This window comes from Drosophila simulans, chromosome 2L (assembly GCF_016746395.2).
Source record: "Drosophila simulans strain w501 chromosome 2L, Prin_Dsim_3.1, whole genome shotgun sequence".
In the NCBI taxonomy this organism is placed as follows: Eukaryota; Metazoa; Arthropoda; class Insecta; order Diptera; family Drosophilidae; genus Drosophila; species Drosophila simulans.
Genome location: NC_052520.2, coordinates 6,846,394 through 6,874,103, shown reverse-complemented (window position 1 = coordinate 6,874,103; position 27,710 = coordinate 6,846,394). Strand labels below are relative to the sequence as shown.

The following is a 27,710-nucleotide window of genomic DNA, read 5'->3' as shown; positions in this document are numbered from 1 at the left end:
TTTTTCGCAGATTAATAATTATCCTAAAATACTATATAAATAAATATTAATCATTCAACGATTTAATGTTACTCATCGAAGGGGTGTAAAATTTGTCGGAAAACCGCCAGAACTGCATTTCTTGTAGCTCCTGCAGGGATGCCAGATCGTCAGATGTAATTCATGTGGTCGATTCGAAGGAATAGTTTTAATAGTTTAAGATCTTGCAATGGCCAAGATTCTGCAGAAATACATTAAATTTTCGGTCAAGGAGCTGGAAAACTATGCCAGCAGCCCGGAGTCCTGCGTGCGTTGCATCACCACGGACATGCACCTCGCAATGGGCCCTTACGGCATGGCCAACTTCAAGCACGCGCTCCACGAGCTCCTCATCCGTACCAAGGTGGGATTCTATGACTCGGGGCTCGACGGGATCGTCCTCGGCATCAAGAACATTAAGGTGCTCGGTGAATCGGCGGGTCTGCGCGCAGACGATCCCACCATGCATCTGGTCATAAATGCGGACTTTTATGTCTTTCGACCGAAGGCGGGTGCCATTCTGAGCGGCGTGGTGCGACACATCTCCAGGCACCATGTCAGCGCCGTCATTTACCGCGTCTTCAACACCTCCATACGCTTCACAAACCAGAGCGCTAGTCGCGAGGACATCGCCATGGACCAGGAGATCAAGATCCGCATAAAAAACTTCGATATCAGCAACTTGATGCCTTACATCGAAGGAGAACTATTGCTAGAGAATGGCGAAGCTTCAAAGGTAGGGCACTACTGAAATCAGAAAAACTGGCGGCTGGATGGCTAACTAAAACAAATAGATAGCGTTTTGAAACATATTTTACCCATAGCTAATATACACCTATACTTCTTGTGTTTCAGAACAAATCCATTAAGTTTGGCAGTCCCGAACCGGAGGAGAAAGAAGTCAAGAAAGAGGACCCAGATGAGTTGTTGGATGCTCTTATAGCTGAAATTAAGAAAGAACCTGAATTGACGCCGAGAAAGAAAACTTCAACAAAACGCAAGAATGGGGAAAACGGTGACACTACAAAGACGAAAAAAGTGAAAAAAGAAATAAAAAGCGAGCCAATATAGCTTTAAAACCTTTCGTTTTTAACATCTCTGTATAGTACAAATTAACAATTACATAATGTCGAAATGTACAAATTCAATACTGAATGGGGCCAAATCTATATGTAGTTTGCAATGCTGCTATAGGACCAATATTCGATGTACATAGCGTATGGCTTAGAGGTACATTACCTTAATTATGCTAGCAAAACTTACCGATTGATCGCCACGGACAATGGTCAGTTGGGTATGATTAATTGAAAACAGTTTTTAAAATGTGAATATGAATACTTTGTAATACATATGTATTTCATACAAATAGAGTCAATATTTTACAATACATTAAATACAATATGTGTATCATAGTTATAATATCTGGTTTTCTTTTACAAATCATTAAAAGCTTGTTACACATTATTTTGATTTCGCTAATTATTAAATAACAAGCAAATAGAATAATATGAATTTCTAATCGTACACCAAAAAGTAACATAAACTATACACACAATGATAACACTTGAAAAATTATTCCTACACAATATCTTCTCAATCACGTCTACAAGGAACATTTACATAATATACAAACATACGTAATACATATAGTTACAACGATTTTTGCATTGAGGCCAGAGAACAGAAACATGATTCTATTTTAAATATTTGGGCCAGTGAGCGGGAATAGATAACCAAACAAGAGTCGAACTCACCTAACATGAATTTGAATTGGTACTGGATAGCTTACAGTCTAATCGCGTCAGTTGTTAAAAGAAAAGTATTCTTCTAAAACTAAAAAAAATGAGATACACGAAAACAAATTTCTGAGAAATAGTGGTTCAAATAGGCTAAAACTTGGACTCAGATGTAGGAGAAGCTCCAGTTGGACAAGCTCGACGCATAAATAACTAGATAAAAACTTTAAACTAGGGTCACAATTGGTTACTAGAAGGGTTATGATTGCTAGACTGAGATTTCCTGAATATGTACACGTTTTTTGCCGCTGCCGCTCGCCGATCCCGACGTGGAACTGCCACCTGCTCCTGTCTGGCGCAGGATTCCCGTTTGCTGCTGCTGCTGTTGTTGCTGCTGCTGTTGCTGTTGGGCTGCCAGAAAGGATCGTGGTGGTGGCGGCGGTTCGGGAATGTCATCATCCCGGGTGATTTCCGAGTCATGCCCGGCCGCCGCTTTCACTGCGTCCTCTATCGCCTTGAAGGACATCTGATCCGAGGACTGGACAGCATAGTCGAATTGCTGCGGGCTGTTGAATTGCAGCGTGGTGTCAACGAAGGATCCACGCTTGCTGCTCATGGCCGATGTGGATTCCATCACCGAGGGCAGCGCACTGTAGGTGACCATTTCGATGGGATCACCTGGCTTCGTTTTTAACAGATCCAAAGTGCTCGTGGAACACGCCCCCCAATTGTCTATCATCAGAGACGTCTGGCCCGTCGACGATGATGGTGGCAGTTCCACCAGAAGCTTCTCTTCCTTCAGCTGCTTGGTCTTCTCATCGTAGCAGCTGTACTCCCCGAAGACGACGCCCACTCCGCCCTTGCTGTCCACCACGGAGCCGCTCAGAGTATACGCATCCGCTATGTCGCTTGGACCAGAACCGCATGCTCCTCCGCCGCCGCCCATCAGAGCGTTGAGCTTCAGGATGCTGGAGTTCTTGCTGTTATCGCCCTCCTGCAGCTCCTCCTTGGTCTTCGCATCTCGTGCTCGCTTCTCGCGCTGATGATAAATGCCCGCGAAGATCAGGACATTTAGGATTAGCAGGAAGCAGCCCACGGCCACTGTGGCTATCAGGGCTGTCGTATAGCTTTGGAACTGTTTGCCTCCAAGACGGCGTAGCAGCTCCAGGTTGCCAATGATCCCAGTGGACGCGGTGGCCAGGTCCTTCTGAGTCTCCACGCGCACTATCCCAGTTCTATTGTCCTTTGGCGACTGGGTGGTGGTTAGTTCCGATACGGACATGGCTCCATCGATGCCGCACTCTGTAGGGAATCGTTAGGATATTAATATTTGTAAAAGTATAATTAGTTTTTTAACTAACCTGTGGTGGTAGGCGTTCCCGTGCCAAGCGGATTTAAGGCTTGCGTGGCATTTGTATTTGGACTCTTTGAGGGCGGCGGTGGCGTCGTTGTCCTGCTCCTCTGCATGATAATGATGTTATCATCTTCAGCAGGCTTAGTCTGCAATTGTGGTCGCACAACGCCTGATAATAGAAATGGAAAATTCACATAAAGAAAATAATCAAGATATAAAATCCGTTTTAGATCTTACCCTCGTAGAGATCCCTGTTGTTCATGTCGTCCTGGAACTGATGGTGTCGCATGGACTGGTCATTGATGTTAAAGTGGCGATGCAGCTGAGGAATAAGGTTCAACCACATGGACAGCTTATGACCGCGGTAGTGGCTCTGAATGTTGGCCTTGTTTCCTAAAAATTTTTCATTAACTTCAGCTACATTGGATTGCATTTGTAGGATCTTAGGACTTACCCAATTCCACGTACAGCTGATTGACCACGTCGTAGGCATCCCAAAATGGCAGTTCATCGCCATCGTAGCTGCCCACATCCCGTTCACTGGAGATTCCCAGCTGGGTGAAGGCTGCATCATTGCTCCGCAGTCTTCTTCGTATGTAGGCTCGCTTCTCGTGCATCGCATTGCTCCTTCGCTGATTGTAGAGCACTGCCAGATTGAGGGCCTCACTGAGATTGGGATGGGTCAGACCCGTGGAGCGTTTCTTCTGCTGATGCAACGCAGTCTCCAAGACCTCGTTCGGATTGGGGAGCACTGACTTCGCCGTGGATTGATTCGGATTGCTGGGCAGTTTGCTATGTTAGTTAAGAAGGAACAAATGTTTCATTTGTGCACCAGCTTACCCAGTTTTTGCAAAGTTGGACAGATATCGCAGCATTAGTCTACCGATTTGGCGCTCCTGGGTGGTGTAGTTGTGTGGAAAGAGCGGGGACATTGGCAGACCCAGCCAAAAAGGCACATCTTCGCCGCGCACGGAGCCGGATCTCTGGGGGATTGAGGACGATGACTTAGTTAGGTTTCCCATAACTGAGGTGTATTCACCCACCTGTGGGTACTCCTCCTCGATGGTCTTGTGTTTAAAGTGCAGAAAGTAGGCGCGACCTCCACGCAAACTGTGCATGTAGCCTAACTTAATCAGCGGCGAGGCCGTGTGGCCATCGCTCAGGAATTGCAGGGTGGCGTCTCGGGAGCTAAGAGGATTACGGATGGCCTTCTCCCAGTCGGTGTACTCGTTCTGCAGCGAAATTGAGTTTGGGATTTTATTTGCCGCAGCGCATAAATTAATCGAGCTCACCTTCAGAACGGCAAATATCTCGTTCAGATGATAGTGAAAGTTGTTTCGCACAAAAGTGCGCAGGATGCGATCCCGTCGCGTCTCATTGAAGCCGAACTCCAAGTCCTGGGCACTCAAATCCAAATAGGACTCCACAGATGTAAGGCAGAAAATGAGGTCACGTTTCGGAAAGTTTGCATATTCAATTCCTGAAGTACTGTTTGTGCAAAGTAAGTAATTAAACGCGAGCTGTTTTCACTTTATTTTATAACATTCAGTACCTAACAATAGCTGATCCAAGGGGCAAGGTGGTGCTGCCCAAAGGATTGGCGCCCGGCGATATAACAGTGCCATCCACAAATGGAGCGAAGCCCACGAGGAATCTATAATATTATAAAACCGAATAATAAAAATCCATTAAAGTTTTTAAGGTCTATTTAAGCTGGGAAAGAATATATCATAAGGTTATATGTTTACATTTAATTCAATTAAGCATTGCATATAGTAATAATTTATTAATATTTAAATGCTTTAAAGTTTAAAGCTTAAAGCTTCAGCTTAATCGGCTTTTGAACGTGAAATATGCCCGTGCTGCGGATTAATGGAATGTGCGACATACCGTGGATGATCCACCTTGACGGCCAGCAATTCGGCGACGCTCTTGGTGCGGAGGCAGGGGGCCAGGTCGTCGTACAACATGTCGCCGTGGCATCCAGTCTGTTCCGCCACGCGCCTCTTCACAAAAAGGGGATTCTTCTGAATGGCCCACGGCGACAGGGCGGAGCCGCTCACCAGAACCGTACGCTGGATTAGGTCTGATGAAAGGTTTACAATTACTATCAAGCTCTAGGTAATCGGTTCTTAAAGTTAGTTTTCATTGGAGTCAAATTCAAATCAGTTTGATGCCATGGCACTTTCATTGGAGTCAAATTCAAATCAGTTTGATGCCATGGCACTTTAAACGTTTCAAATGATGGCTTAAATGGGAACGGTTCAGTATGTCTAGCTAATCCCTACCACTTGCCACTGGAGACACGACTAGGATGTTGGCCAGCACAGCTCCAGTTCCGTAGCCCAGAAGTGTGATGCTCTGGGGATCCCCGCCAAATGCCGGCAGGTTTTCCTTGAGCCAATGAAGACCCGCCACCAGGTCCATCAGTCCGAAGTTTCCCTGGGCACTCTCCTTGCCGCCGGTCTTCAGGAATCCAAAGATTCCCAAACGGAAATTGATTGTCACGACGATGACATTGCCGTGGGCAGCCAGCTCGGAGCCATCGTAGGGATTCCCTGAGTTCCAGTCGTACGATTCGCCATGGATGAACACCACCGTGGACAGTTTGGTCTTCGGTTCGCCGGTGGTATCATCGGTGTTACCTAAGTGACAGGTGATGGTAATGTATTTACTGTATTTACTTATGCTTGTATATGCTTTTTATGGTTACTACAAATTTCACATTTCTCTAGCAGATGATGAAGGTCGTCAAAGTTGCCAAATCCGCAGCGCTTGCAGTAAATAATTAAACACACTGCAATGCACTACGGAATTGAAAACTTCAAAACCAATACCTTTTTTGAAATATATAGAAACAGTAACTTCCATGGGGCAATGTATTAATTACTTATTTAATAACTTAAGTTCTCAACTGCAGAGTATGGGTATGCAAATTTAATATATAACTCGATTACATTTTTAAATGGGATGCAATTTGCAATAAACATTTTCTGTACTCCAACCGACATAAAAATTGGATTTTAAAAGTTCACTGCACGAACTAATAAATATATTATCTGTTTTTCGATTATCCATCGATTATTTGTATTGTAAAGCTAATTAAAAATAATTCTGGCAGCGTTTGGCAATTATAAAAGTCGCCAATCGATCAAATTAAACGTAATTAACTCGAGTAGCCATCACAGCGCGTTGCATGCGATATTTTAAAGTAATTATTTGTTTAAAGCCTCTTAAACAAGGAGTATATAATATAAATATTCGTTACCTATCTATTTCTGAGAAAAAACTACTTGTTTTGCTGTTGTGTAAACTACAATTTAGTTTCGATTACACTGCACGATTCCCCGGAACGCAATCAAATGCGAAAATGGCACTTACGTCTCTGGCGACGCGTCTCGTAGGGCACATAGATATTTAGGTATAAGCAGTCTTCCGATTGGTTCTTCAGCAGCGGCAACAGGCGGCGCAGCTGGGCGAGACGGGCGCGGGGCACTTCCAGGAGCGCCTCCGGTCCGTTGGGCGGTATGGGTATGTTCTGCGGACAGACCGGCGAGAATCGATCCGCGCTGCGAACCGTTTTCCACGTCGAGGGTGTTATGGGGGGCATAAATCTGAAAGAGGGGCCAACGGTCGTTTCGATAAGTAAATATACCATTTCGGCCACATGGGCACAACTATCGCATCACGTATACGCACTGTGCGCCCGTGTACACATGCACAGTTGAGGCCAAAATAAAAAGAGCGCGTCTTTATTGGTTTTCGAAGCCGTCTCTACTTTATTCACCAGTTGGAGAATATTGCCTCGTCGATAAAAGAAGTATAACATTGAAAGGAAAATGTTGAAACATAAAAATTTAAAATAAAATGCGGGTTATAAAATATTATGTTAAGTCAACACTAATATTTTGATCAATATATGATTATATCATAACTTTAATCACTATAATAGGTCACAGAAATGAGTTCTTTCATTGAGCAAAAAATATGAATTAATGGATTATTCGAGTTCAAAGAGCTGTTAATCGAACACCAACTGTTTGCTTGTGTGTGTGATGTGGTGTGCGGAACCGTGCGGCGATTAAAAGGCAAAAGGATTTGCGGGGCTCGTAAAACACAGAAACTAAGTACCGCCCATCAATCAAAATTGCAAACTGCTTTTGATTAATTGTGCATTTTATTGTTTTGCGTTGAAATCCATCGATCATGGCATGAGTCCGGATTGGACGAGTCAAGGAGACAGGCATCAGCGATAAATATGGCTTGGCCATGTTGATTTTATGACACGATAATTGACGCGCAGCGTTTTGATTGTTTTTTCGCTTCTTTGTGGCTTGGAGGAGGCCCTCGTTTAGTTCCATCCTCCGCATCATCCTACGCCGCCTCATCCGCTTCTGCCGCTTCTTCCAGTCCATTTGGCCAACCGGGAAAAGGCAAACAATGGACCGCATAAACAAAAAGCTCGCGTTTTGCGGCGGGCATAATTTTTCAGCTCTGTGTACGTGACTCGGTTACCAGTTTATGGTAACTCCTAACCACTTCCACCGAGCCAACGCATTCGACATGTTCGCTTGCTAAAATTATTACTTTTCGCCAAAAAGTTACGCCATAAACTATTTATAAACGAATATAGCAATTTTTGTTGCCAACTTTTTCGAGTGCTAACAGGAAACGTTTTATTCGGTGTTTTATGTTGGCTTCGCGTACACGGAATTTTGAATTTTCATTCCCCGCCGCCCATAAAAGTATGCTATGCAAACGCGAAGCGGTGGAAAGCGCACAAGCATTTGTATAGGTTAGCTAACAAGCTTACAGTACGTATAAATAACCATCTAAATTATTAAAAGCTTTCAGCGTCATTCGATTTTCGTTCTATTCGCTCAAAATTCTATTTTCTGCTTAATCATAATATGGTTTCAATATCCCAGCGAATATGGTGCATTTTCTGATTGGCAGACTTGGCGACAGATGCGATTGATTAATTGCCTCTTGGGTCTCGCCTCCGCCGAATAAGCACGTTTTATCTGCCCACTTTTTGCCACGAAGTGCGCCTCAAATCCCCAAGGACCTTCCAGTTTGATTAACTCCTGCCAGTCGATTGCCGGCATCTGTTGCTGCATGATAATGAACCGCATTCATAAACGACTTCATTTCGCAGGCGTCACACTCTGCCACAGGAAGTAATTAAAGAACAATTTTCATGAATTGTGGCTAAGCAAACAACAATGTGCTGTGGCAGCGCTGGAGCTGTTGAAGGACCCTTTAAGTACTCCATCCAATCGCTTCATCAAACACACTTGTTGTTCGTGCATGTCACACAGGAGCTTTTGCTCCTTTTCCCTGTCAGCATGTGTGTGTGTGTGTGTGTGTGTGTGCGTGTGTGCGTGTATCGGTGTGCCAGGATAAGTGTGAAAGTGCCCAAGTAAGGGGAAACTTTTGTAATATCCCAGAAACTTCACTCGGGGGCTCAGCTTTCCGTTCGATACCATCGGTAGCACCAATATCGTCAATACCATCAAATACCGACGATGGCTTATCGAAGTTTTGCGGCTCAGAGGTCCTTGACGGGCTCCTGAATCCCGAAGCCGTCAACTGTTTTGTTATTAATTGGTTGTGGAGCCTCGCTGATTCCGACTTCTATTCCTCTTGAGAAACACCCGCAAGGTATTTCGCTTCTTTTCGTTTCGTTCATTGTTTGTGTTTTTATTTTTTTATGAAAACGTAACCCCAAACTAACTACCGGAAAGAAAGTTTTTAATTGTTACGTATACAGTGCAAAGTTGTGGATTAATTCGAAGTAGCACTTTGGCTTCATTACGAGCGGCTCCCTTTGCCAGCTCCCCGCGGAACTTTAAATCCTCAAACAATGCTTTTGGATTTCCGGCTGCTGGTCCGGGATCGGGATCGGGGCCATAAGCTTCTCACTTGCAGGCATCTCGGGCCAGAGATGGAGCCAGCCCCACCCGCATAGTGCCAGGCACCATCCACACACATATTTCATGAGAATAATTATTAAAATTGCTTCGGATAAAGTTGCGCTGCGGCGCTGTGTGAAAAAAAGTTGTCCGAAAGAGGCGAGCCTTTCAGCCCGATACGACCCCCATGTGGCGCCCAGATTGCGATGGCTCCACTGGCGTCGGAGGTGGGAGCGTGAGTCACGGCGAGGCGGAGAAATGCCTTCTCGAATTTAGCACTTCATTTTGCATTTTAGTTGGATTAGTGCGCAAGTTGCGGGAAAGTCCTGCCGTCCTTTAATAGACTTAATTTCCATGGAAACTCATTAAATTAATTTCTGATTTCTAAGAGCTCCACCCTTTGAACCAAAATTTTTCCCTTCTACTGTTTTGTTTGTGTTTTCACAATCACACAATTAGAATTTTACACAAAAGTATTTAGGGTAAGAACTTTCTTAAATTTTCATAAATCATATCAACACATATAAAAAAAAACCAAAAAACCTGTATCTAAATGTTTGCTAGACAAATTCTATATATTTAGTATCCAATTTATTGTAGCTTATTTGTGAGCATTATTTTCTTTTATATTTATATATTTGGCTTTCACTTTATCGTTTACAGATTGGTTGTAAAGGTCACATCCTACACTTCTAGCTGATTCTCTAAAAATGATGTACCATGCCCCAGGTGGTTTGGCCACGTGAGTTTCACGGCGTCATCGCTGCTTAGAAAGTTTCTACTTTGCCGAGGACGACGCCCCGGGGATGCGTAATCTTTTGCGACTTCAGTAGACTCGACTCACCTGAGACTGCCCACCGGGGGCGAGGCATAGGGAATGCCCAGGAAGGCCTCCACGAGCGGCGAGGAACGGACGACGATGCCTCGCAGCAGGCCGTACTTGGTCTTCACGGTGTTGCTGCCGCCGTGGAGGCACTCGCAGCAATCCGGCCAGAGGCTGGTGAGCAGCAGGAGCACTAGCAGGGCACACGCCTCCGGGTGTCCGGGTTGTACGGCTGAATGTCCGGGATAATGGAGGTGTCTCCTCCGCGGGCTGGGCGCACCAGCTGGCGCAGCTGATGCTGCTGACGTTGCTGATTGCTGGCGCCTTTGATTGTGTTCTTCGGTTTTGGAATTCTCTAGAAATCTCTTTAATGTTATCAGTCTTATAATGCAAATTCCCGTTGCCATGATGCGGGCATCCGCTTCCGCGTCCCCATTCGTATGCGCTCTCGTTCCCATTCCCGTTTCCGTTTCCGCTTTTGCATCCCCTTCCGCATCCGCATCCGCATCCGTTTCCGCTTCCCGCTCTTTAGCTTTAGCTTCATCTGGTGCATCCGCATCTGCAGGCGTTTGCTGCGCAATTGAAGCACCGATTGTTTTAATGCAACCCATCAAGGAACCGAAGCAAAGTAAACCGTAAATGTGTAGAAAACGCGATTGAATTATCTTAGTTTGTGCCATCCCTGCACCGAGCATCAATTGGCCCGCTGGTCCGCTTCCGTTTCCGGTTGGCCGTGACACTTGCTGCGAGCCGTGGCCATCGAACTGTGACTTGGGCTTGGGCTTGGACTTGTAGTTGGACTTGGACTCGGTTCGGGGCAGGATGCGGCCGGATGTCGGGTCCGCTTCATCTTGACAGCCGTTGTGCGCATGTTGAGCTTGTGATTCACGTGCATCGCCGTCATGGTTGGACCCTAGCGCTTTGATTTCAAATATTATACACCGGACGTGTTGGCCTCTGCTCTATTAGAGTCGCAATTTCAGCCTGCAGTTGTCCCGTCGACCGTGGAAATATCTGCGAATATGTAAGAAAAAAAAACAAAATTCTAGCATAAGCGTTTTGGCTAAGCGAATGTCAATTGGTTGGGCTATGGGTTACGGGTTGTGTGGGAGTGCCAAGGGGCAGGTTTCCAGTGCGGTGTATTCCTTTTATGAGATTGCAGTTTGCAGCTTGCAGATTACAGATTGCTCTGCGGAGCAAAGTGCAGATTTGCTGTGGCAAAAGAAGGACCTTTACGCTGTCAGGCTCTGGTCTTAACTGCGCCACGCATCAGAGCGTGGCATCCTTAAATAGCCTTGGTCAATGCATCCGGCCAAGCAGCCATAGGAGCATCGCCAGATGCGGCAGTGCCACCAGCACTGGCAGCAGCTCCATATCGTTACACTCGCAGAATGGCGGGCAGTAAAATCAGTGCCAGATTATTATGGTTTCAATTATTTTTAACCGATGAATTATTATTGGTTTTGATTCGTTTTATAAAGAACTTGGCTTTTAATAAGCATACATATAAGCAAAACATTTGCAAAAAGAAATACCCATGGTATAGAAACTTGAAATAACTATACATTAGCTAAGGGCAGTGTATAATAGAATTTTAAGACATAATATTTGGAAGTTCAAGGTGTAAGAACTCTGGCTAACATTTTTTTCCAAGTGTGCGGTAATGCCAATGCCTGCTTTGGCGCCCACTTTATGGCTGCCACCTCAGTCGAGGCACGTTTGTGGTGCTGTTGGTGTTGGTGCAGCTTCAGCTTCAGGTGCAGGTGCAAAGCGCTTTGCACCGTTTGACCTCGCCCCCTGCCTCAACCCCAACCCCAGTGCAATTCCCAACCCCAACCCGTAAGCCATCTGAATGCTCATACCCATCCTCCTGTTGCCTCTGGTGGGGCTTTTGTGCAAGTTGGAGCATTGGGTGATTGCAAACGTGTTGGGTCGCTGTGAACTAGTTCAAAGGATGTGTTTTATGGGATATAAGAAACTGGTGATTGATGTTTGAATCGGTTCGAATGGCCAACTTAACGACCGGGCTATGATCATTTTTGGAAGATTCAATTGTTATTTCATTCCTGTTCACTAGAGTTTATAACTCTTATATAAAAATAATTTCAATTTACGCTTACTAAGTATTTACCATGTGGTTTCATACTTGAAGTCTTTAAAAATCGCTTTAAAGATGATTTTAAAAAATGAATAGACCCATTAGCAGGTAGCTGTCCTTAAAAGCTTGTGTATTCCGGTGTATTAATCCATAGAAACACCTCCATTTGCATGGAAATACGCATAACCCACTCACCGCATTACAATGTTAATACCCAGTGTGGGCTGCGCAAAATGGGGTGAAGAGGGTTTATTTGGGTTAAGATAAAAATGTGTAAATCTGTCAACCTTTTAGGTGTTAATTTAATGTACTTAAACGCTGTCCCCGCCATAAGGGCACTCGGAAAACGGTGCTACCATGGCCGGACTAGGATGCGGACCCCAACCCGGTTGGGTGTAGTAGCACAAATGTTATGGACTCCTCTAAGCTCTTGTGGGCCTCATTAACAAATGCTGCGACGGCTCTGTTCTGCGGGTTTCACTCGGATTTCAGCATGGTTTTCCATTGGATGCGGAGAAGGAGGCGAATCGGGATGAGAGTGCTCGCACAAGCGGCCATATATCTTCGTCCTGCCGGAGCAGAGCTGTTTAAATCCGTATATTTTATAAGGCTAAACAATTGGCAAAAATAAAACAATGCTGGAAACGAGACGAGTTGAGCTCAGTTGAGATGACTCCGGTTGAGCTGGGCTAAACAAACACACATTTCACTAAATTGCAGCCATAAAACTAAAGTTTAACTATGCTCCGTACCCGGGAGTATTTCCCCAACCCATATACCCATATCCCATATCATTCCACATTCTCTATACAGCCCTTGGATTCTATACGGATGTGTGTTTGGGTGTGTTGACAACCAAAATGTCGGCACGTTTTGCAAGGAAAAAATAGCTGGTGTCTTTAGTGGACTCTGCTTTCCGGACGGCTAATGCGGTGAGTCATCGTCGTATGGGATTTTCGAATAAATTTTCCCCCACTTTTCAATTAACTAAAAGCTGAAAATGACATTCCTGCTTCATGCGCTGCACTATTTTCCTGGCAGCATTCTTATTTATATTTATAGAAAAGCTTAAAGTTGCTGCGAAGAACGTAATGCATCTTCTCCGGTATGATAAATATTTACATTTTCCCTTTATTCGCATTGCTTGGCAAATGTCTTTCATGGCATGCGTTTTCTTTGGCTCTTTGCGTCGTTTCAATTTTCTTTCTTTCATACGTCTGCATGGGAAATCTGTAAAGACCGATAAAATTGCATATTTTCCCATGAAAGGCGTCGACCCGGAGGGGCAGCAAAAAAATTAAGAGGGGTGTGGGGGGTGTCAGCGTCACGCAGACATTTATCCCGGGCATCACGAGCGTTCATTCACACAACACGGTCTACACGCTCAGCTATAGAATACTTATACATATATACTTACACACACATATGCATGTAACCATATAGGGGCGGAAATGCGAGGAACTGGCATGGAAATCATGGCAACGCAAACAGGAAATGTTACGCTCCCGTCCCGACTTACTCAGGTCTTTTTCTCAACTCGCTTGCCAAGAAAGTGACGGCAGGGTAAGAAAACGATGCTCCTTGGCACTAAGTCGGCCTCGACTATTTGCTACCCAGCATGGTAGCAAAATGCGATGTTTAAGGGTGCCCAACTAAGTTAATCAAATATCTACGTAGTCAAAACAAGTAATATAGAGTAGTAGATAGTTAGTATTAGGTGCACCAGCAAATGGCATTTAAGAATTTATTATAATTCCACAACTTCGCTATTGCCGCACTTTGCATCTCTTTAGAATTCAAATTAAGCGACTTTACTGCGGTTTGCAGCAGCAAGCACTCCTTCCTCCAGGACATTCGTAATGGGTAACTGGCCCGGAGAAGTGGCAATCCACCCGCAAAATTCACCCCAACCTCGCCTTAAAAAAAAAGGCGACTGGCTCTCTTCGCCTTGTCAATGCCAGTTGCTGGCTGAAGTTTTTGCATTAAAAGTGGAAATAAAAGTTGCAAGACGCATTAAAAATTGTTGCATTTTGCAATTGCGATGGAATTGCAATTGTGCAACGGCGATGGGTATGAGGATGGGTATGGGTATGGCAATTGCGCTGCACTAGAGCTGCTGGGATTGGGATTGGGATGTGAATGTGGATAAGGATAAGAATGAAGATGAGGATGAGGATGTGCCAGGGACATGGCTGATGTCGATGATGATGACGATGCTGGTTGACGGCTTGCAGCCGGAGCACTTTTTAATAAGTTTCCCAAATGAATCTCGGATAAACTCATGTTTTCCCCCCACCATATCCTTCGACAATGCATATAAAAAAATACAAAAAAAAGAAAAAGAAACCGAAAAATGTAAGGAAATTGCCAGAGAAAAGCCAAAGCAAAGCAATATCTTTCGTTTAGTCAGGCATTCAATTGATTTTCTATAGCAGGCATCAGGAAATACGCTTTAAGCGAGCAAAAGAAAAGCGGAGCGAGCAGAACGCAGAGAAACAATGGAAAAGCGACGGGGAAAGGAAAATATTTATGAAAATAAATAAAGATGGGGCTACCATCTCCATGGAGACTCGGCAATGTCGGTTAAGTTTTTATGGCGCAACGTTTGCGCTCTAACCAAATGTTATTTCATTTTATTTTCCTTCTGCGCCATGGCTGACAAACGAAAATTTGATAAGAATCTGCAGACTGTTAGGCAAATACAACTGAAACTTTAAAGAGGAAGCCGCAAAGTTTTATATTTCCTAATCAAAAGCGGAAAGAACAAATAATCGGACGCCAAACATCATGTGGTTATTTAGCCATTTGCTTGAACAAAAGTCAAAACAGAATCCTCTCGACTTCTGAGACTATTTATCCGAATGGAATTCGCTTCGTTTGCTTAGTTCAAGATACACTCTACTACTCATTGATTGAGGCAAATATAGCAAACTAAATAGAGCAAATTAATTTGACCGATATATCAAGTGGGCTTGTTAGTAACAGAATTTATGATTTCTACGAAATCATAACGATGGCAACTTAATAGCTGTGATATTTGCTTTATTTCTCTTTGTATATACATATATTTATTTTTTTGATTACATTTCGAGCATTTGGCAATTCAACAGTATACGTTGATATTCAACATGTTGACTGAGGCATGAACAAAGGAATCGAATAAATTTAATTGGACTACGTCCCCTTGAACTTTCCATTCACTCTCTTTTTCGCCAGCCGAAAGTTATTTTTTGGCCATATTTTGCACAGGCCACACCAGTTTCATCACAGGAAATGTACTTGACCCTCGTTTGCAAATCGTTTGATGAATCCATTTGGTGCAATCATGAAAATGCGATATAATTAGCAGCCAAGTTACAAGGACTCGCAAAGGACCGAGGACCTATGGCGTTTTCAATTTCGCACCGAAAGTAATTGCGCTCCCTTATCCCTTTTTTATATATATATTCCAGCGTGTGTTTTTTATTTTATTTGTCATTTAAATTATAATTCTCGTTTGACCTTTTTTGTGAGCGCCCGTGTTTCGAGTGTGTCTATGTATGTGTGTGCGAGTGTGTTTGTGTTTGTGCGGGTCCTTCTGTCAGAAAAAGGACGAAGCGTCTGCTCGAAATGGCAAAAGGCGAAAACCATGCGCCCGGGCAGGCCGACAATGTGGAACTACAAAACATTTCAAATGCCATTTAGAGCCAGCCGTCGTTGTTGCACCTCACTCATACAAAGGACAACACACTGGGAGAAAATGAGTGTCTGAAAAGCAATGTCATTACTATTTATTACTAAATTAATGCCTGAATACCTTTAAAAAATGGCATTTAAACCAAACCATATCACTTTTGTTAAAGCAAAAAAACAGCGAAAAAGAGAAAAAACCTTTGCATATGCTAATTATATACCTCACTTAATTTAGGGTGGACCTTGTTATTGCTAATTTTAAAGACCAGCTGTGAACAACTAACTCTACACCCCTTGTTTTGCATTGATAAACCCATAGCTTTGCACGGGGGATTCCTGGTATTTTTCAGGTGTACTCATATAGACGCACTCTGCGGACTGGATGGCATTTGCCGGAACCATGGGCGGCGAAATCACAGAACTTTCCCCTTTCATTATGCTGCAGAATAAACGAGGTTACATGGCTGCTTGATTCCACAACCGAATAAGACAGGAAAGGGGCGAGGCCGCGGGTCCGAGGAATGTCGGGTGTCCTGGTCCTGCTACTGATTCTGCTCCAGCTCCTGCTCCTGCTCCAGCTCCTGGGCACTTGGTACTTGGTACTTGGCCAGCTCTTTGGGTCTCGTTTTTGCTCTCGTTTCTCGAAATCCAAACTTTGTTATGTATTTTTCCGCACTCATTTTTACTTTTTGCTAGTTGTTGTCCACATAGAGGAAAATTCGTCGAGCTGGCGAATTTCATTCGGAAATGCATTTCTTTGGCCGACAAAAAATAACAAGAAATTTGCCAATATAGCATATAGATTCAACTTGCCACACACAGCATGACCCATTCGGCATTGTCTGGTTACTGACCCACTCCCAATCCGAACGCGAAGATTTATATTACGGCCATTCCTTTTTGGTAATTAGAAAACAATTTTATGTGCTCGATTGTGGGGCAGAAAGTTTGAACAAGTTGACAAATAAATTTATTGCCATATATCTGAGTGCCAAGGCAATGCGAAAGTGAATATGCGTCTGACATTTGCAGTCACTCATTTTAGAGACCCAAACCCTTGGGCTCCTGGGAACGGAAATCGAAAATAAAGTTTGAACAGAAAACTGAAGGTTAAACAAGTCTGTGGCATCTCTCGTTTTTTTTTTTTGCATTCTTGTTTTAGCACCGAGGGAAATTGCTTTTTAATGGACTTTATTTAGATGGGTTCAGGCAATTTATCTGTGGGTATGCAGAATGCACATTTCCGGTTGAATTTCTCTTTGGTTCGTTAGGAAAGTACTTGAAGGACCTTGTTCCCATACCCTATTACATATCGTATTCTTGTGGTGAAGCTTGAAATCTCAGTTAGGTGATAAAGGGACAGGATTCTATGCATGGAATTTATTCACTTACTTGTAAGCTAATTTAGTAGAGTGTGCTTTGAAAATGTATTGTAAGCTTACTATCATTAAGAACATGAAACTGACGCACTAATTTCATTATTATTTTATTTTTAAGCACATAAGTATGAACATGAACCTGGGCACAACTTAAAGATTAGTGACTTTGGCTGCTTACACATCCTTTAATATGCATAGAATTTCCCCAAAGTCAAATGAAATAATTATCAATTATGTGGAACGCACATGGCTCTGTTGTTCTGCTAGTTCCAATTCTAATTATAATTACTCCCCCAGGATTCTTTGACGCCTAATGACCTAAGGACATTGTAGCTGCACGCAAAATGCAAATGAGCCAACTGTGGTCAATTGAAACATATTCTGGGCTGATTTATGCAAGTGTGTTTGCATATATAAATGCCATGTAGGCGGTGATTAACATGGGAATGAAGATACAGATAAGGCTGCTGCCAAGGAGCTGGGTGGTCATCCGAACCGAAGTGGGTGGCAATGGGCCATCCTGCGGCGGCGACCAAAGTAAAGTTGACCAAATTACGCAGGCATAAATTATTTATGACTGCGGCAGGGAGGCAAACAGACGTGCAAACACATTCAACATGCCCAACTCTACTTAACTCAACTAGTCCCAGTTCGAAACTGTTAATAGTGGGCCCAAGTACAGTGATGCATCGTTAAAGCAAAAAGGCCAAAGTAGTATTATTATAATGGGTTTAAAAAACTGCTTGCGTACTGCTTGCTGATTAGAAAAGTTTTCTCTACAGCTCTTTATAAACGTCATAAATTCCATGTAAGAACTAGAAGCTATATATTTGTACTGTAACTTTAGGCGTGCATTGAATGGTTTCACTTAGTGAGGTTCTCCTGTAGCAAAATGTAGTGTATGTAGTAAGGCGTTTTCTGGTGGGCTGGGCGGCCATCGAGAGGAATATCGAGGTACTTGGGCAAATGTAAACATGAAAGTAGAGAGTACTCTGCCGATGTCGATGCTGCTCACTGTGCCGGGGCACCGGCACTCCACTTATCGTATTTACTATGTACTTAGTATAATTAAATGGGCTTAATGCAAATGCTCAGCCGACTCCGACTCCACTCGACTGAAACCGGTCCTAGTCAAGTTGATTCATCATTCAGTTCTGTTCGAACAGACTTGCGTCGCAAGACTCTTGTTTTTGCACATTTCGTGTGACTTTGTTTCGTGTTGCTGCGAAAATTACGATCGTTTGTAATTTAATGAGCATGTAAATTAAAAGGATGCACTTAATGCCCAAATATACACACATACAGCTGTGCGTGTGTGTGTGTGGGGCGCCACTTTATGCGATATGTGTGCGATGTACATCCTCTTAGCTTATATATCCAATCGCAATTTATTGCTGCCGTGAAGCGAAAACTTTCAATCGGTGCCAATGGAATTAATTTGAGCCTGCGCACACACACACATACACACAGGCATCGAAGCGACTTTCCTTGTATGTATTGTTAATGTATTTATGTATGTATCTAGGTGTGGGAGCGGTTCAAGTATGCATACTTGTTTTATCCTCGCATCCATATGTATGTGTGCCCCTTAGGCTGTGTGTGTCTGTGTGTTGCTGGTGGTGTGAAGCCTGGCCGGAAGGAGCGATTTTTATTTTGTGCTTTTCAAACGGCTGAGTCCTGCTGAGCTCTGCTTAAGGACATATCCCAACTCTTTGCGGCATCAACTGATTTTCTCGGATTTCTATTCTAAGTAGGTTGTGATATACACCAAGTTTCGCTTAAAACAAACTTTCTTTCATTATTTCTGTGCCACTTGAAATAACTCTAAAAACATGTTGAAGTTGGTCTAATCGCAAAAAGTGGCTCTTTAATGTTCGGAGAGCTGTGCATCAACATAAATGTAAGCCAGAAAAAGGTGGCAGCATATTCTACAGTTTAATTAAATCAAACGTTTTCATAAAACGTGCACTCCTAAAAATGTATAAAAACTACTTCGTTTTTATTATATTTTTATTAACCAAGTTTGCTTTGATTGAAATTAAATAAATAGCCACCTGTAAGTGATAGACTTTAAACTAATTTACATGTTCGAAATTTTTTGTACGAAATTTATTACAATTGTTAAAAAAAAATACTTTAAATTAGATTCGTAATTGTCGAAGTACACTCTATTCACTCACTTCCAAATGGAGTAGCAGTGAATGCAATTATTTAATTTTTTTCCAGCCCGCAGAGCATTAATTGTGATTACTATCTTTGGATAAATCAAATGCAATTATTTTTAAAATTGATAGAGAAATTATTTTGCAAATGAAAACCACTCAGCTTCAGGACCAGCCACCGCAGAAGCCTCTCGTGCCGCACACTCCACATTCTGAATATTTTATATTCCTCCGGCATTTGTATGCAGGTCTGCAGGTTGTAAAACCTGAGGGGATACGGAGGGGGGTGGCACATGCGAGTACAAAAGGCCAATTCATTACGCAATGATAATTAACATGTAATCAGAGGCGGTAACGACTTGGTCAGAGTTCGCAGCGGCTCGTAAATATGGCTATGGGGAGCATAAATTAAATTTGCTCTCCGCCAACCCAAAGGGGTGCATATTCAGTTTGGTTAAGGCGTCGGTTAAAAGGAAAGGTACCAAATTGAAACTGCAAAATCGACTGCATAAATCAGTCAGAAGTGCTGCCACTGCCCCCTCTATTGCATTCATTTATTTGCCTTCATCTTCGTGCCATTTTTACTGCTGCTGGCGTCCGAGTAAATGGCATATCAATGCGTGATTACGTATACGCCGCATGGGCCAAACAAATTGCTGTGCCTCTTCAAGGCAAAGTGGCCGCGTTTGGGGGCGTTCGCTTCATTATGCCGAATGCCTACGTGCACTACTTATTTACCAAGTGATGGCGCGACTCTGGAGCTGCCAGCCCATCTCATCTCATTCCACTCTCCTCCATTCCACTTTATTCCATACCAACCCAACCCAAACGAAACCATCCAGCGCCTTCTTTATTTATGGAAGTGACTCGCTGAGTGCGAAGTCCTCGCATATCATCCGTCGCGCCCACGCCAACTGCCCACATCCCGCTGGGTCATGCTCTTCCGATTGCTTCCGCATCATTGCACACTGGTTCGGGCAATTTGATTCCCGCTTCCAAACAATAATATGCTGAATAAAATTGCACCTACTGAGTGAGTGTACTTTGAAAAACAGTTGTACATCCCAACGGAACAAGGAGTAGAATGCACTTCCCAGGAATATATCTATGTATTCAAGGACAATGAAGAATATCTTAGGAAAGTTTAAAAATTCAAGCGAAATTGCAGACAATTATATCACACTAGAAATCTCAAAAGAGAGAGCAAATGAGCACCCTGTATTATAAAAGCTTCCTAGTTTAGTAGAAGGAGATTTTCGCATTTGATTGGATTGGAAAACTCTTTGGCCAAAGCGAATTGCATTCCATTTATTGAAATTCACATTTATGGTTGCAGCAAATCGGCTAGCCAATTCAATCATGGGGTTTTTACATGATTTAACCTGGTAATAAATAATGAAAGTCTCACTTATGCTGTGCAAATTGGAGTAGACACAGCATGATATGGCAACGTTTTGCATACCATGAATAAACCTTTATACAATTGCACTACAAGGTATTAAGCAAGAAAATCCACTTTAGTTTTAGGCTCTCAACTTAAGAGCATTAAATTTGCAATTTTATGTGACACTTTTTGGTCATAGTGAATATATGCTTTAAGCACTTAAGTCGGATGAAAATGGAAAAATTTCGAGCATTATAGGAATATTAAGAAGAGGAAATAGAGGATGAACTATCCAAAAACTTTGATAAATGTTTTTAGCAAAAGCGATTTGAATATAGAGAAATCGAGACAATATCAAATTAACCACATTTTTTACAATAATTTTTAAAGACTATCTATTTCAGCTTTCGAAGGATTCATGCATATTTAATATTGGTAAGGCAATAAGTTATTTATACTAATTCACGACCAGTGTGCCCTGGCTGCGGGGGACAGTCCTGCGAATGAGATACAAAAATAAGAACATGCCGAGCGGCAGGATATACAAGGATATACAATATTTGAGTGTGTGCGCCGTGGGTGCGTTAAACGTCTGCCTCCGATAATGAGGAGCACATAAGAGCGTGTATCGGGCAAACACAGATAGGCCGGCGGGCTGAGCCGCATCTTTATCCTGATCCGCCGCCTGCTGCCTGCTGATGATGTTTACGTTTGAATAATTTATGACACAATAAAAAAAAAAAGAAAGCGGAGAAAGCCAGCTAGCAACGAAAAGCCGTCCGAGAACGGGCTTGGGCTTTAGATACGGATTTGGATGGGTGAGCTATTGCCACTGCAGCAGTAGCCGCAAGGTGCAAAAAGGCGACCGAATCCATGGAAACTGTGGCTATGGAAATGCCGTTTGGATACACTCGCATCTGCGGATGCTACGTGGCACACGCACACCACTCGTTCATCCGGCTGAAGAGCCGGACGGGCACGACGAACGGACGGAGCAGTCAGCGTTTTTATTCATTGCGAAAAATGATAATTGGCTACTGACAGCCGCAGGGGGCGTGGAGCGGGTCGTGGCAGGCCAGTTGGAGCGGTAGCAGGGAGCAGGTAGGTGGAACCATGCAAAATTGGATCGGAATGGGCCGGCATCAGTAGTGGTTAGCTCCTGTTTGCTGCTTAGTGGCAGCCAGTGGAGCTCTCGATACCGGGTAATTGCAAAAGGGTTTACGGCGCTGGCAATGGGTTTTGTAACAGTGGAAAAAGTGGGTGGCACACGCTAGCGAAACTTAATTCAATTCCTAAAAGCCACTACACACATTCAGGTGCCAGGAGTTTCTAAATAACGTTAAACAAAAGCAGCTAACGGTTTAGTGTCAGGCGATATTTATGCTCGCATAGAACAAACAGCAGCGCTTAAAAGTAATATGCTTTTACTATAGTATCAGCATTTAAGTTATAGAATTAAATTAAATGAATATTTACTTTATACATTTTGCGTTCCGACCAAGATTGCTAAGTATCTGATAGTCTAATCGCTAGGCAAACCCATCTTTTTTCCGTGCTTTGCGGTGGTTCTGTGTTGGTGGCGGCTAAATCAGAAACAGAATCAGAAACAGCCGAGTCGAGTTGAGTCGAGTAGAGCGGCGGAAACTGTAGCTGAAGTTGAATGGCAGTTTGAATGGACCGCTGCGGCGGAGAGGGACGGCGATAGGGCGGCAAGGAGCCATCGAGCGAGACGGAATGCGAGTGCAAAAAAAGGGAATATAAATTGCCTCTTAAATATGGAATAAGTGCGGAAAAGTGTACACCAACCGACGGCCACCAGCAAAACAGCAAACATGCACATAGATAAACTATATAGCTTCTGGCCAAGATAAACAACTACAAACACAGGCCCAAACACAAACACAAACACACACGCACAGATGGCACAACAGCAACAACACACTTGCAAAAGGACTAAAAAAAATGAAGGAGGAAATCTGCAGAAGATGAAGCCAAGTTTTGTAACAGTTACAAAGATAAAGCAAAGTGGGCGTGTAATTGCGTATGTATGCGATTGTGTCTGTGTGTGTGCGTGTTTGTCAGCTAGGCAGGGGGCGTGGGAATGGTAGTGGGAGTGGGAGTGGCACCCACCGCCGCCCACTTCTTCAGTTTTCCCTGCTCATCTTCAGGCCCATCTTCTATGGCTCGTGTCTCCTTTGTGTCGTGTCCCCTTTGCATAGAATCCTTTGGCAATAGACACATAAATTTCAGCCAACACAACATTTCGATTCAGATTCAGATTCATTCCCCATTCAAAGCAAATGACTCGGTCGGTGGGCGGGGTCAGGATGGGCGGGGGTGTGGTGTGGCATGGCTCCTAAAAGTGTTGAATCTTGTGTTTATAGCCATGTAGATTTCTCACCACTACTCATGTCCCCTAATCTCTTGGCCATTTGTTAATTTTCCACTTTATAAGAAATGGGCAGACAAATTGCTCTATGTTCTTGGATTCCAAAGGTAAATTACTTCATTATGTCAAAAATATATATAAAATTAAACTTTAAACAAAATGAATACATATGTTTGCTATCCAGTTGAATACTAGTTTTAATGCTGCAACTTTCTTAATACACATACAATTAATGAGTTCAGAACAGTTTAATATTCTGAACCCATTTTCATTTTGAACAATTAATATTTATATGCTCATACCCGGATAAATTTACAAATATACATTATTTATTCAGGTTTAGCAACGTGCCGATTGCATTTTATTGACGACTCAGATTAATAATATTGTTTTTTTTGAAAAAAAAAAACATAGAGGTGTTGCATTTAAATCGCTTAATTACTAATTCTGCATTAACTGTAATTTAATTCGACAAATATTTATACTGATAACATTTACTTTGGCCTGTTATTTATGCCACCCTTTTCTGTTTATTTTTTATTGTTGGTTGGCATTGGATTCATTGTGATTCCCAGCGATTATTCAAAAATATCAGCTGCGTTAACAGCAAATTGTCTTAATTGATAATTTTGCAGTATAAAGCAATTACCAAAAATCATCATTATTTCAGCTTGATTTAAAAGGATAACTTTGCACAATTTATTCAATGGTGACTAGCGTAAAAAATGCGTGATTATTGAAAATGTAACTACTTTTGGTTTAATTATGATGAACATTTTATTGCAAATTTGCTAAATGCAATTGTAGTTAAAATTTAATTTGTACATACTTCGTATTTTCCGCCTATTGAGCAGGCAATTAAATCAGAAGCCTAATTTTATTTAATTAATTGCATAAATTAGCGAGTTCATGCGCAAATATTTATGAAAATACCAGAATGAATTTGTAAATGATCTGAAAATTGAAGCAAATGCTGCAAACTAAATGAAACTGATTTGGTCTAATTAAAATTCCGCACTGCACACCTCAAGTGTTTACGCTTGATTAGACAACAGACTTCCCTTGTGAAATTCGATGCTAACGCTAACTAAATTGAGAATTTCAAATTAAGAGGAATTCTCCAAGGTGCAGAATGCAATTTTGTAATCAAACATTTAACTCATTTCTTTTGCCACGTTGATTGCCTCTTGCTTGGCTGAAAGGCGGCGAATGGAGGCAGTCTCTCATGGAAGTACACAAAGTTAAATAAAAGAATATGATACAAAGGTAATGCCAAGAGCCAAACAAAGTTCCACCTTATCCCAGTGCCAATCCCCGGGAAACCCATGCTCATCCCCATCCCCATCCTCATCCTTATCCTCCGTTCTGGCCAACAGATCCGTTTACACCACAGGCCACGACTTTTGCTTTTTTCACCGCCCGACTTGGCTTCACAAAGTTGCCGCCACCCAGTTCGCACATTCATATATATATTTATATATATATATATGTTACATATATGTGAATGATATATGTATACACAGGTTCCGCCATGGACACATCGCTTTCATTTTAGGTGCCGCTGAACAGTACAACAAAAAAATCCCCATCTGCACACATTTCGAGCAAAAATTTCAATTAAGACTTTTACTATGAATTCATTTCTGTTTGCCTTCGTGTGTTTATGTGCCCGTTTTCCTATTTAGTGCGTTTGTTTGTGTGCCGCGCCAGCTTGAACATTGGCCAGGATCGCTGGTAATTTTTCCTTGTTTTATGTTTAAGCGAAATTGGTCAACAGTCTTTTGTTTGGCGCGCCGGATGCAATTTTAATCTGCCCGAATGCCAGTCAGACCCACGCAGGACTTTCAGCACCACCGTCGGCAAACCTTCAATGGGCATGACGTATGATGGATAGTGGTGGTGCCCCGAAGGTTGCATGAAATAATGACTACAAGCCACAAAAAAAACAAACATAGGGCTCTAAAATGGGCAGACACAGACGTACGCACACACTTGAACGAAATGGCAAGAGCCACCACATAATATTTTAGTTTTTTGACCCAAAAATGTCAGCGGGACATGAATTATCACTCCCGCCAATGCCAGCCGTCGCCAAAACGAGGGGAGGTCAAATGGTAACAGGAAACTGGATATGGCCAGGAGCTAAGAGCTTCCACAGATACACGAGATTTTAATCTGGAGAGCGTGTTGAGCTTGGGAAATTAGTTAAAGTCTTAGTGCGCAAGGAAAGCCATTCAAATTGTTTTAGTTGCTTTACAGCTCGGCTGCAACTTTAATCTGCTTGAAAGTGTGTATTCAAATGATTGGATTTTAAATGAACGAAAAGCTTATTTAAGGGAATTAATGGAATTGTCTTTAAATAGATTGTCAGGCTGTTATAATTGGAGAAAGTGTGTAAGCAATTTTAAATTGAAGATAAGGCAGTGTTTGGCATCTAAATAGTTGATTGATCTATTTAGCTTCAGTATTTGAAATTGTGTTTTTTTTTTAAAACTGCTAAACTGGAAACCCAAAACATTTCCTTTGACGTGAGGATTATAGTTTCCCGACTGCAAGAGGAAATGATAATCCTGACTGGAAAAGAAAACACATTTACGAAAGATATTCAAAAGTTTTCGCGGCTTATTCAGTTAGTAAAGTGACGAAAAAAACTGCCGGACACAAATTCGATGAAAAAGGTTATGAAAGGTCTGAGTTTTTGCCCGGGTTTTGACATTTCAGCCATATTGAAATGTGGCGGTTGACTTTTCGGAGTGGTCCCTAAAAATTCTTTTTGATGGGATTATCGCGGTCCGCACGCAAAAGAAGCCATAGCATACTTTTTGGGGCTGGCCGCTCTGCCGTTTGATGGCATTAACCCAAAGATGGCCAATATCGAGCCAAACAAATGCGAGTCGGGGCTAATTTCATTTTGAGAACAGCCCTCGCAGCGCTGCTGGATGTTTGCTGTTGTTGTTGGCCGCAGCCACGCAGGTTGCTCTTTGCTTCGCTTCTGCTTGTTTGCCTATGTTTGCCTATGAATAACAAGAAAGCCAACAACTACGCGGGGGCTAGAATGGGCGGTGAAAGTGGGCGGCTTGCGTGGGTGGGTGGCGCTCTCTTGTGCTCAGGGTGAATGGCAGAGCGGAAGAAAGTGGTGGAGGGTGGGGGCCGGGGGCCTTTGCTTCTTGAGGCGTTGCAAGGCGACGTCGACGACTGTCACTTTCCAAGAGGGAGAAATCTGTTTGGGGCGTTTTTATTTTTTTCTTTTCATTTTTTTTTTTGCTTGTGCCTTGTGTCCTGTGTCGCTAGGCGCAACTTTGCCTGTACATTTCTTTTTTGCCTCCTACTTTCGGCTGACTTATTGGGGCTCACCTTTCGTGCTGTTGGTCCTCGTCCTTGGCAAGCTGCTTAATCGTCTTTGTCCCTTTTAACTTTTGCGCCGCCAATTTTCTCCGTTTTTCCCTTTCCCGTTTGTTGGTGTTGTTTGTTCGGGCACTCTCGGAATTTTCCCCTAGTTTTATTTCAGTTCTTTTCGCCGTATTAAAATTTAGTTCGCTTTTCTTTGGCTTCTGCCTTTCACTTTCGCTTTTCGCCTTGCAACGGAGCGGTACCGTTGTATTCAACAAATTGTTCGCGCTTCTCCTTCAGCTTCACCTTCACCTCTCTGCGACTCTCTCTCCACTACACTCTCACTCGGCGAGGGTGTGCGTGCGTGCGTGTGTGTGGCGTGTGTGCAGCAGGTTTTCACAGTTAATTGAGTCTCTGGTTTGCTCTGGTTTTTACCGCTGCTGGTCACACTTTTTACACTACCTTCGAGGCACTTTTTTTTCGAGATAACACATTACAACACATCACATCACACACTGGGCCCAGCTATTCTTGTGCGCTGCCCTTGTAGGTTTTTCTTGTCTTTCGCCCGTTTTATCCGTGCTCCGTGTCCGTGTCCGTCTGCGTGCGCGTTCGCTCTTGCTCTGATGCTGACACAACGACAACGACGATGCTCCGACTCTAATTGCGTTAAAATATTTTCGCTCCCACAACAACAAAGCCAGCTACACAGAGCGAAAATCAAATTGATAGCCAAAGCTCCCGGATTTACCGTGCGTTTTTGGGATGAAGAAAGTTTTTAAGCCTTTTCTGATAAGATGTCCCGTTTCATATTGCTTTGTTCAATTATCACCACTTTATTATTAAGTTATACTAAAATATACCGAATACTAGAGAGCTTTTCTAATAAATAAATTGTAAATCATTATTATTGTTTAAATGATTTTATTAGCATATTAATTCACACTGGTTAATTAATGTTTGATCACCACTAAAAGAAAACATTTTAAATTAAAGGTGGAGTGTCATTATCGTATTTATTACTGCAGAATTATTTATTTCTGTGTAGAGAAGGAGGAGAGAGAAGAGCAGCATCAGCATCAGCATCTGAAGCAACAACAACTGGCGCTCTCCAATTTGTCTGATGCTGCTTCTTCTACCTTCAACTATGGCACACACAGTTCAATTTCAAGTTGAAAACTTTTTTCGGGTGAATCTCTCCCACTAACATGCACGCACACACACCCGAAACACTGACTTTGAGCAGCTTTTTGTGAGAGTCGCTCTTCGTGTGTGTATGTGTGATTTTGTTTTCCCATCTCGTTACTCCTTTGTTGTTTCTGTTGTTGTTACCGTCCTGCCGTCGTGAGAAGACGACTCTCGCTCGCTCTTCCCACAAAATTTTCGCATTTCGTTTTTGGCGCAAGCCCAGTTTATTGTTGCCATTCGCTATTATTATTGTTGTTGGCCA

General features: G+C 42.9%; 2 protein-coding genes across 3 annotated transcripts; one reads left to right on the top strand and one right to left on the bottom strand.

Moving 5' to 3' along the window:
* The first annotated feature begins 106 nt into the window (after positions 1–106).
* Positions 107–1,430, top strand: LOC6731281 (DNA-directed RNA polymerase I subunit RPA43). The gene is made up of 2 exons (XM_002078402.4): positions 107–754; positions 874–1,430. Exons 1-2 carry the CDS (start codon positions 209–211, stop codon positions 1,087–1,089), a joined length of 762 nt encoding a protein of 253 aa, XP_002078438.1. The 5' UTR covers positions 107–208; the 3' UTR covers positions 1,090–1,430.
* Positions 1,342–26,919, bottom strand: LOC6731280. 2 transcript variants are annotated; one of them, XM_016179685.3, is made up of 13 exons: positions 26,285–26,919; positions 9,868–10,860; positions 6,490–6,722; positions 5,397–5,753; positions 4,999–5,194; positions 4,661–4,762; positions 4,401–4,596; positions 4,152–4,340; positions 3,949–4,091; positions 3,563–3,888; positions 3,346–3,501; positions 3,116–3,277; positions 1,342–3,056 (listed from the first exon to the last, which is right to left on the bottom strand). In XM_016179685.3, the coding sequence occupies exons 2-13, from the start codon at positions 10,539–10,541 to the stop codon at positions 2,023–2,025; spliced, it is 3,768 nt and encodes a 1,255-aa protein (XP_016023846.1). In that variant the 5' UTR covers positions 10,542–10,860; positions 26,285–26,919; the 3' UTR covers positions 1,342–2,022. The 2 variants fall into 2 exon arrangements, with proteins under 2 accessions (XP_016023846.1, XP_016023844.1); XM_016179683.3 differs by lacking the exon at positions 26,285–26,919 and adding an exon at positions 11,077–11,091.
* Positions 26,920–27,710: the final 791 nt, after the last annotated feature.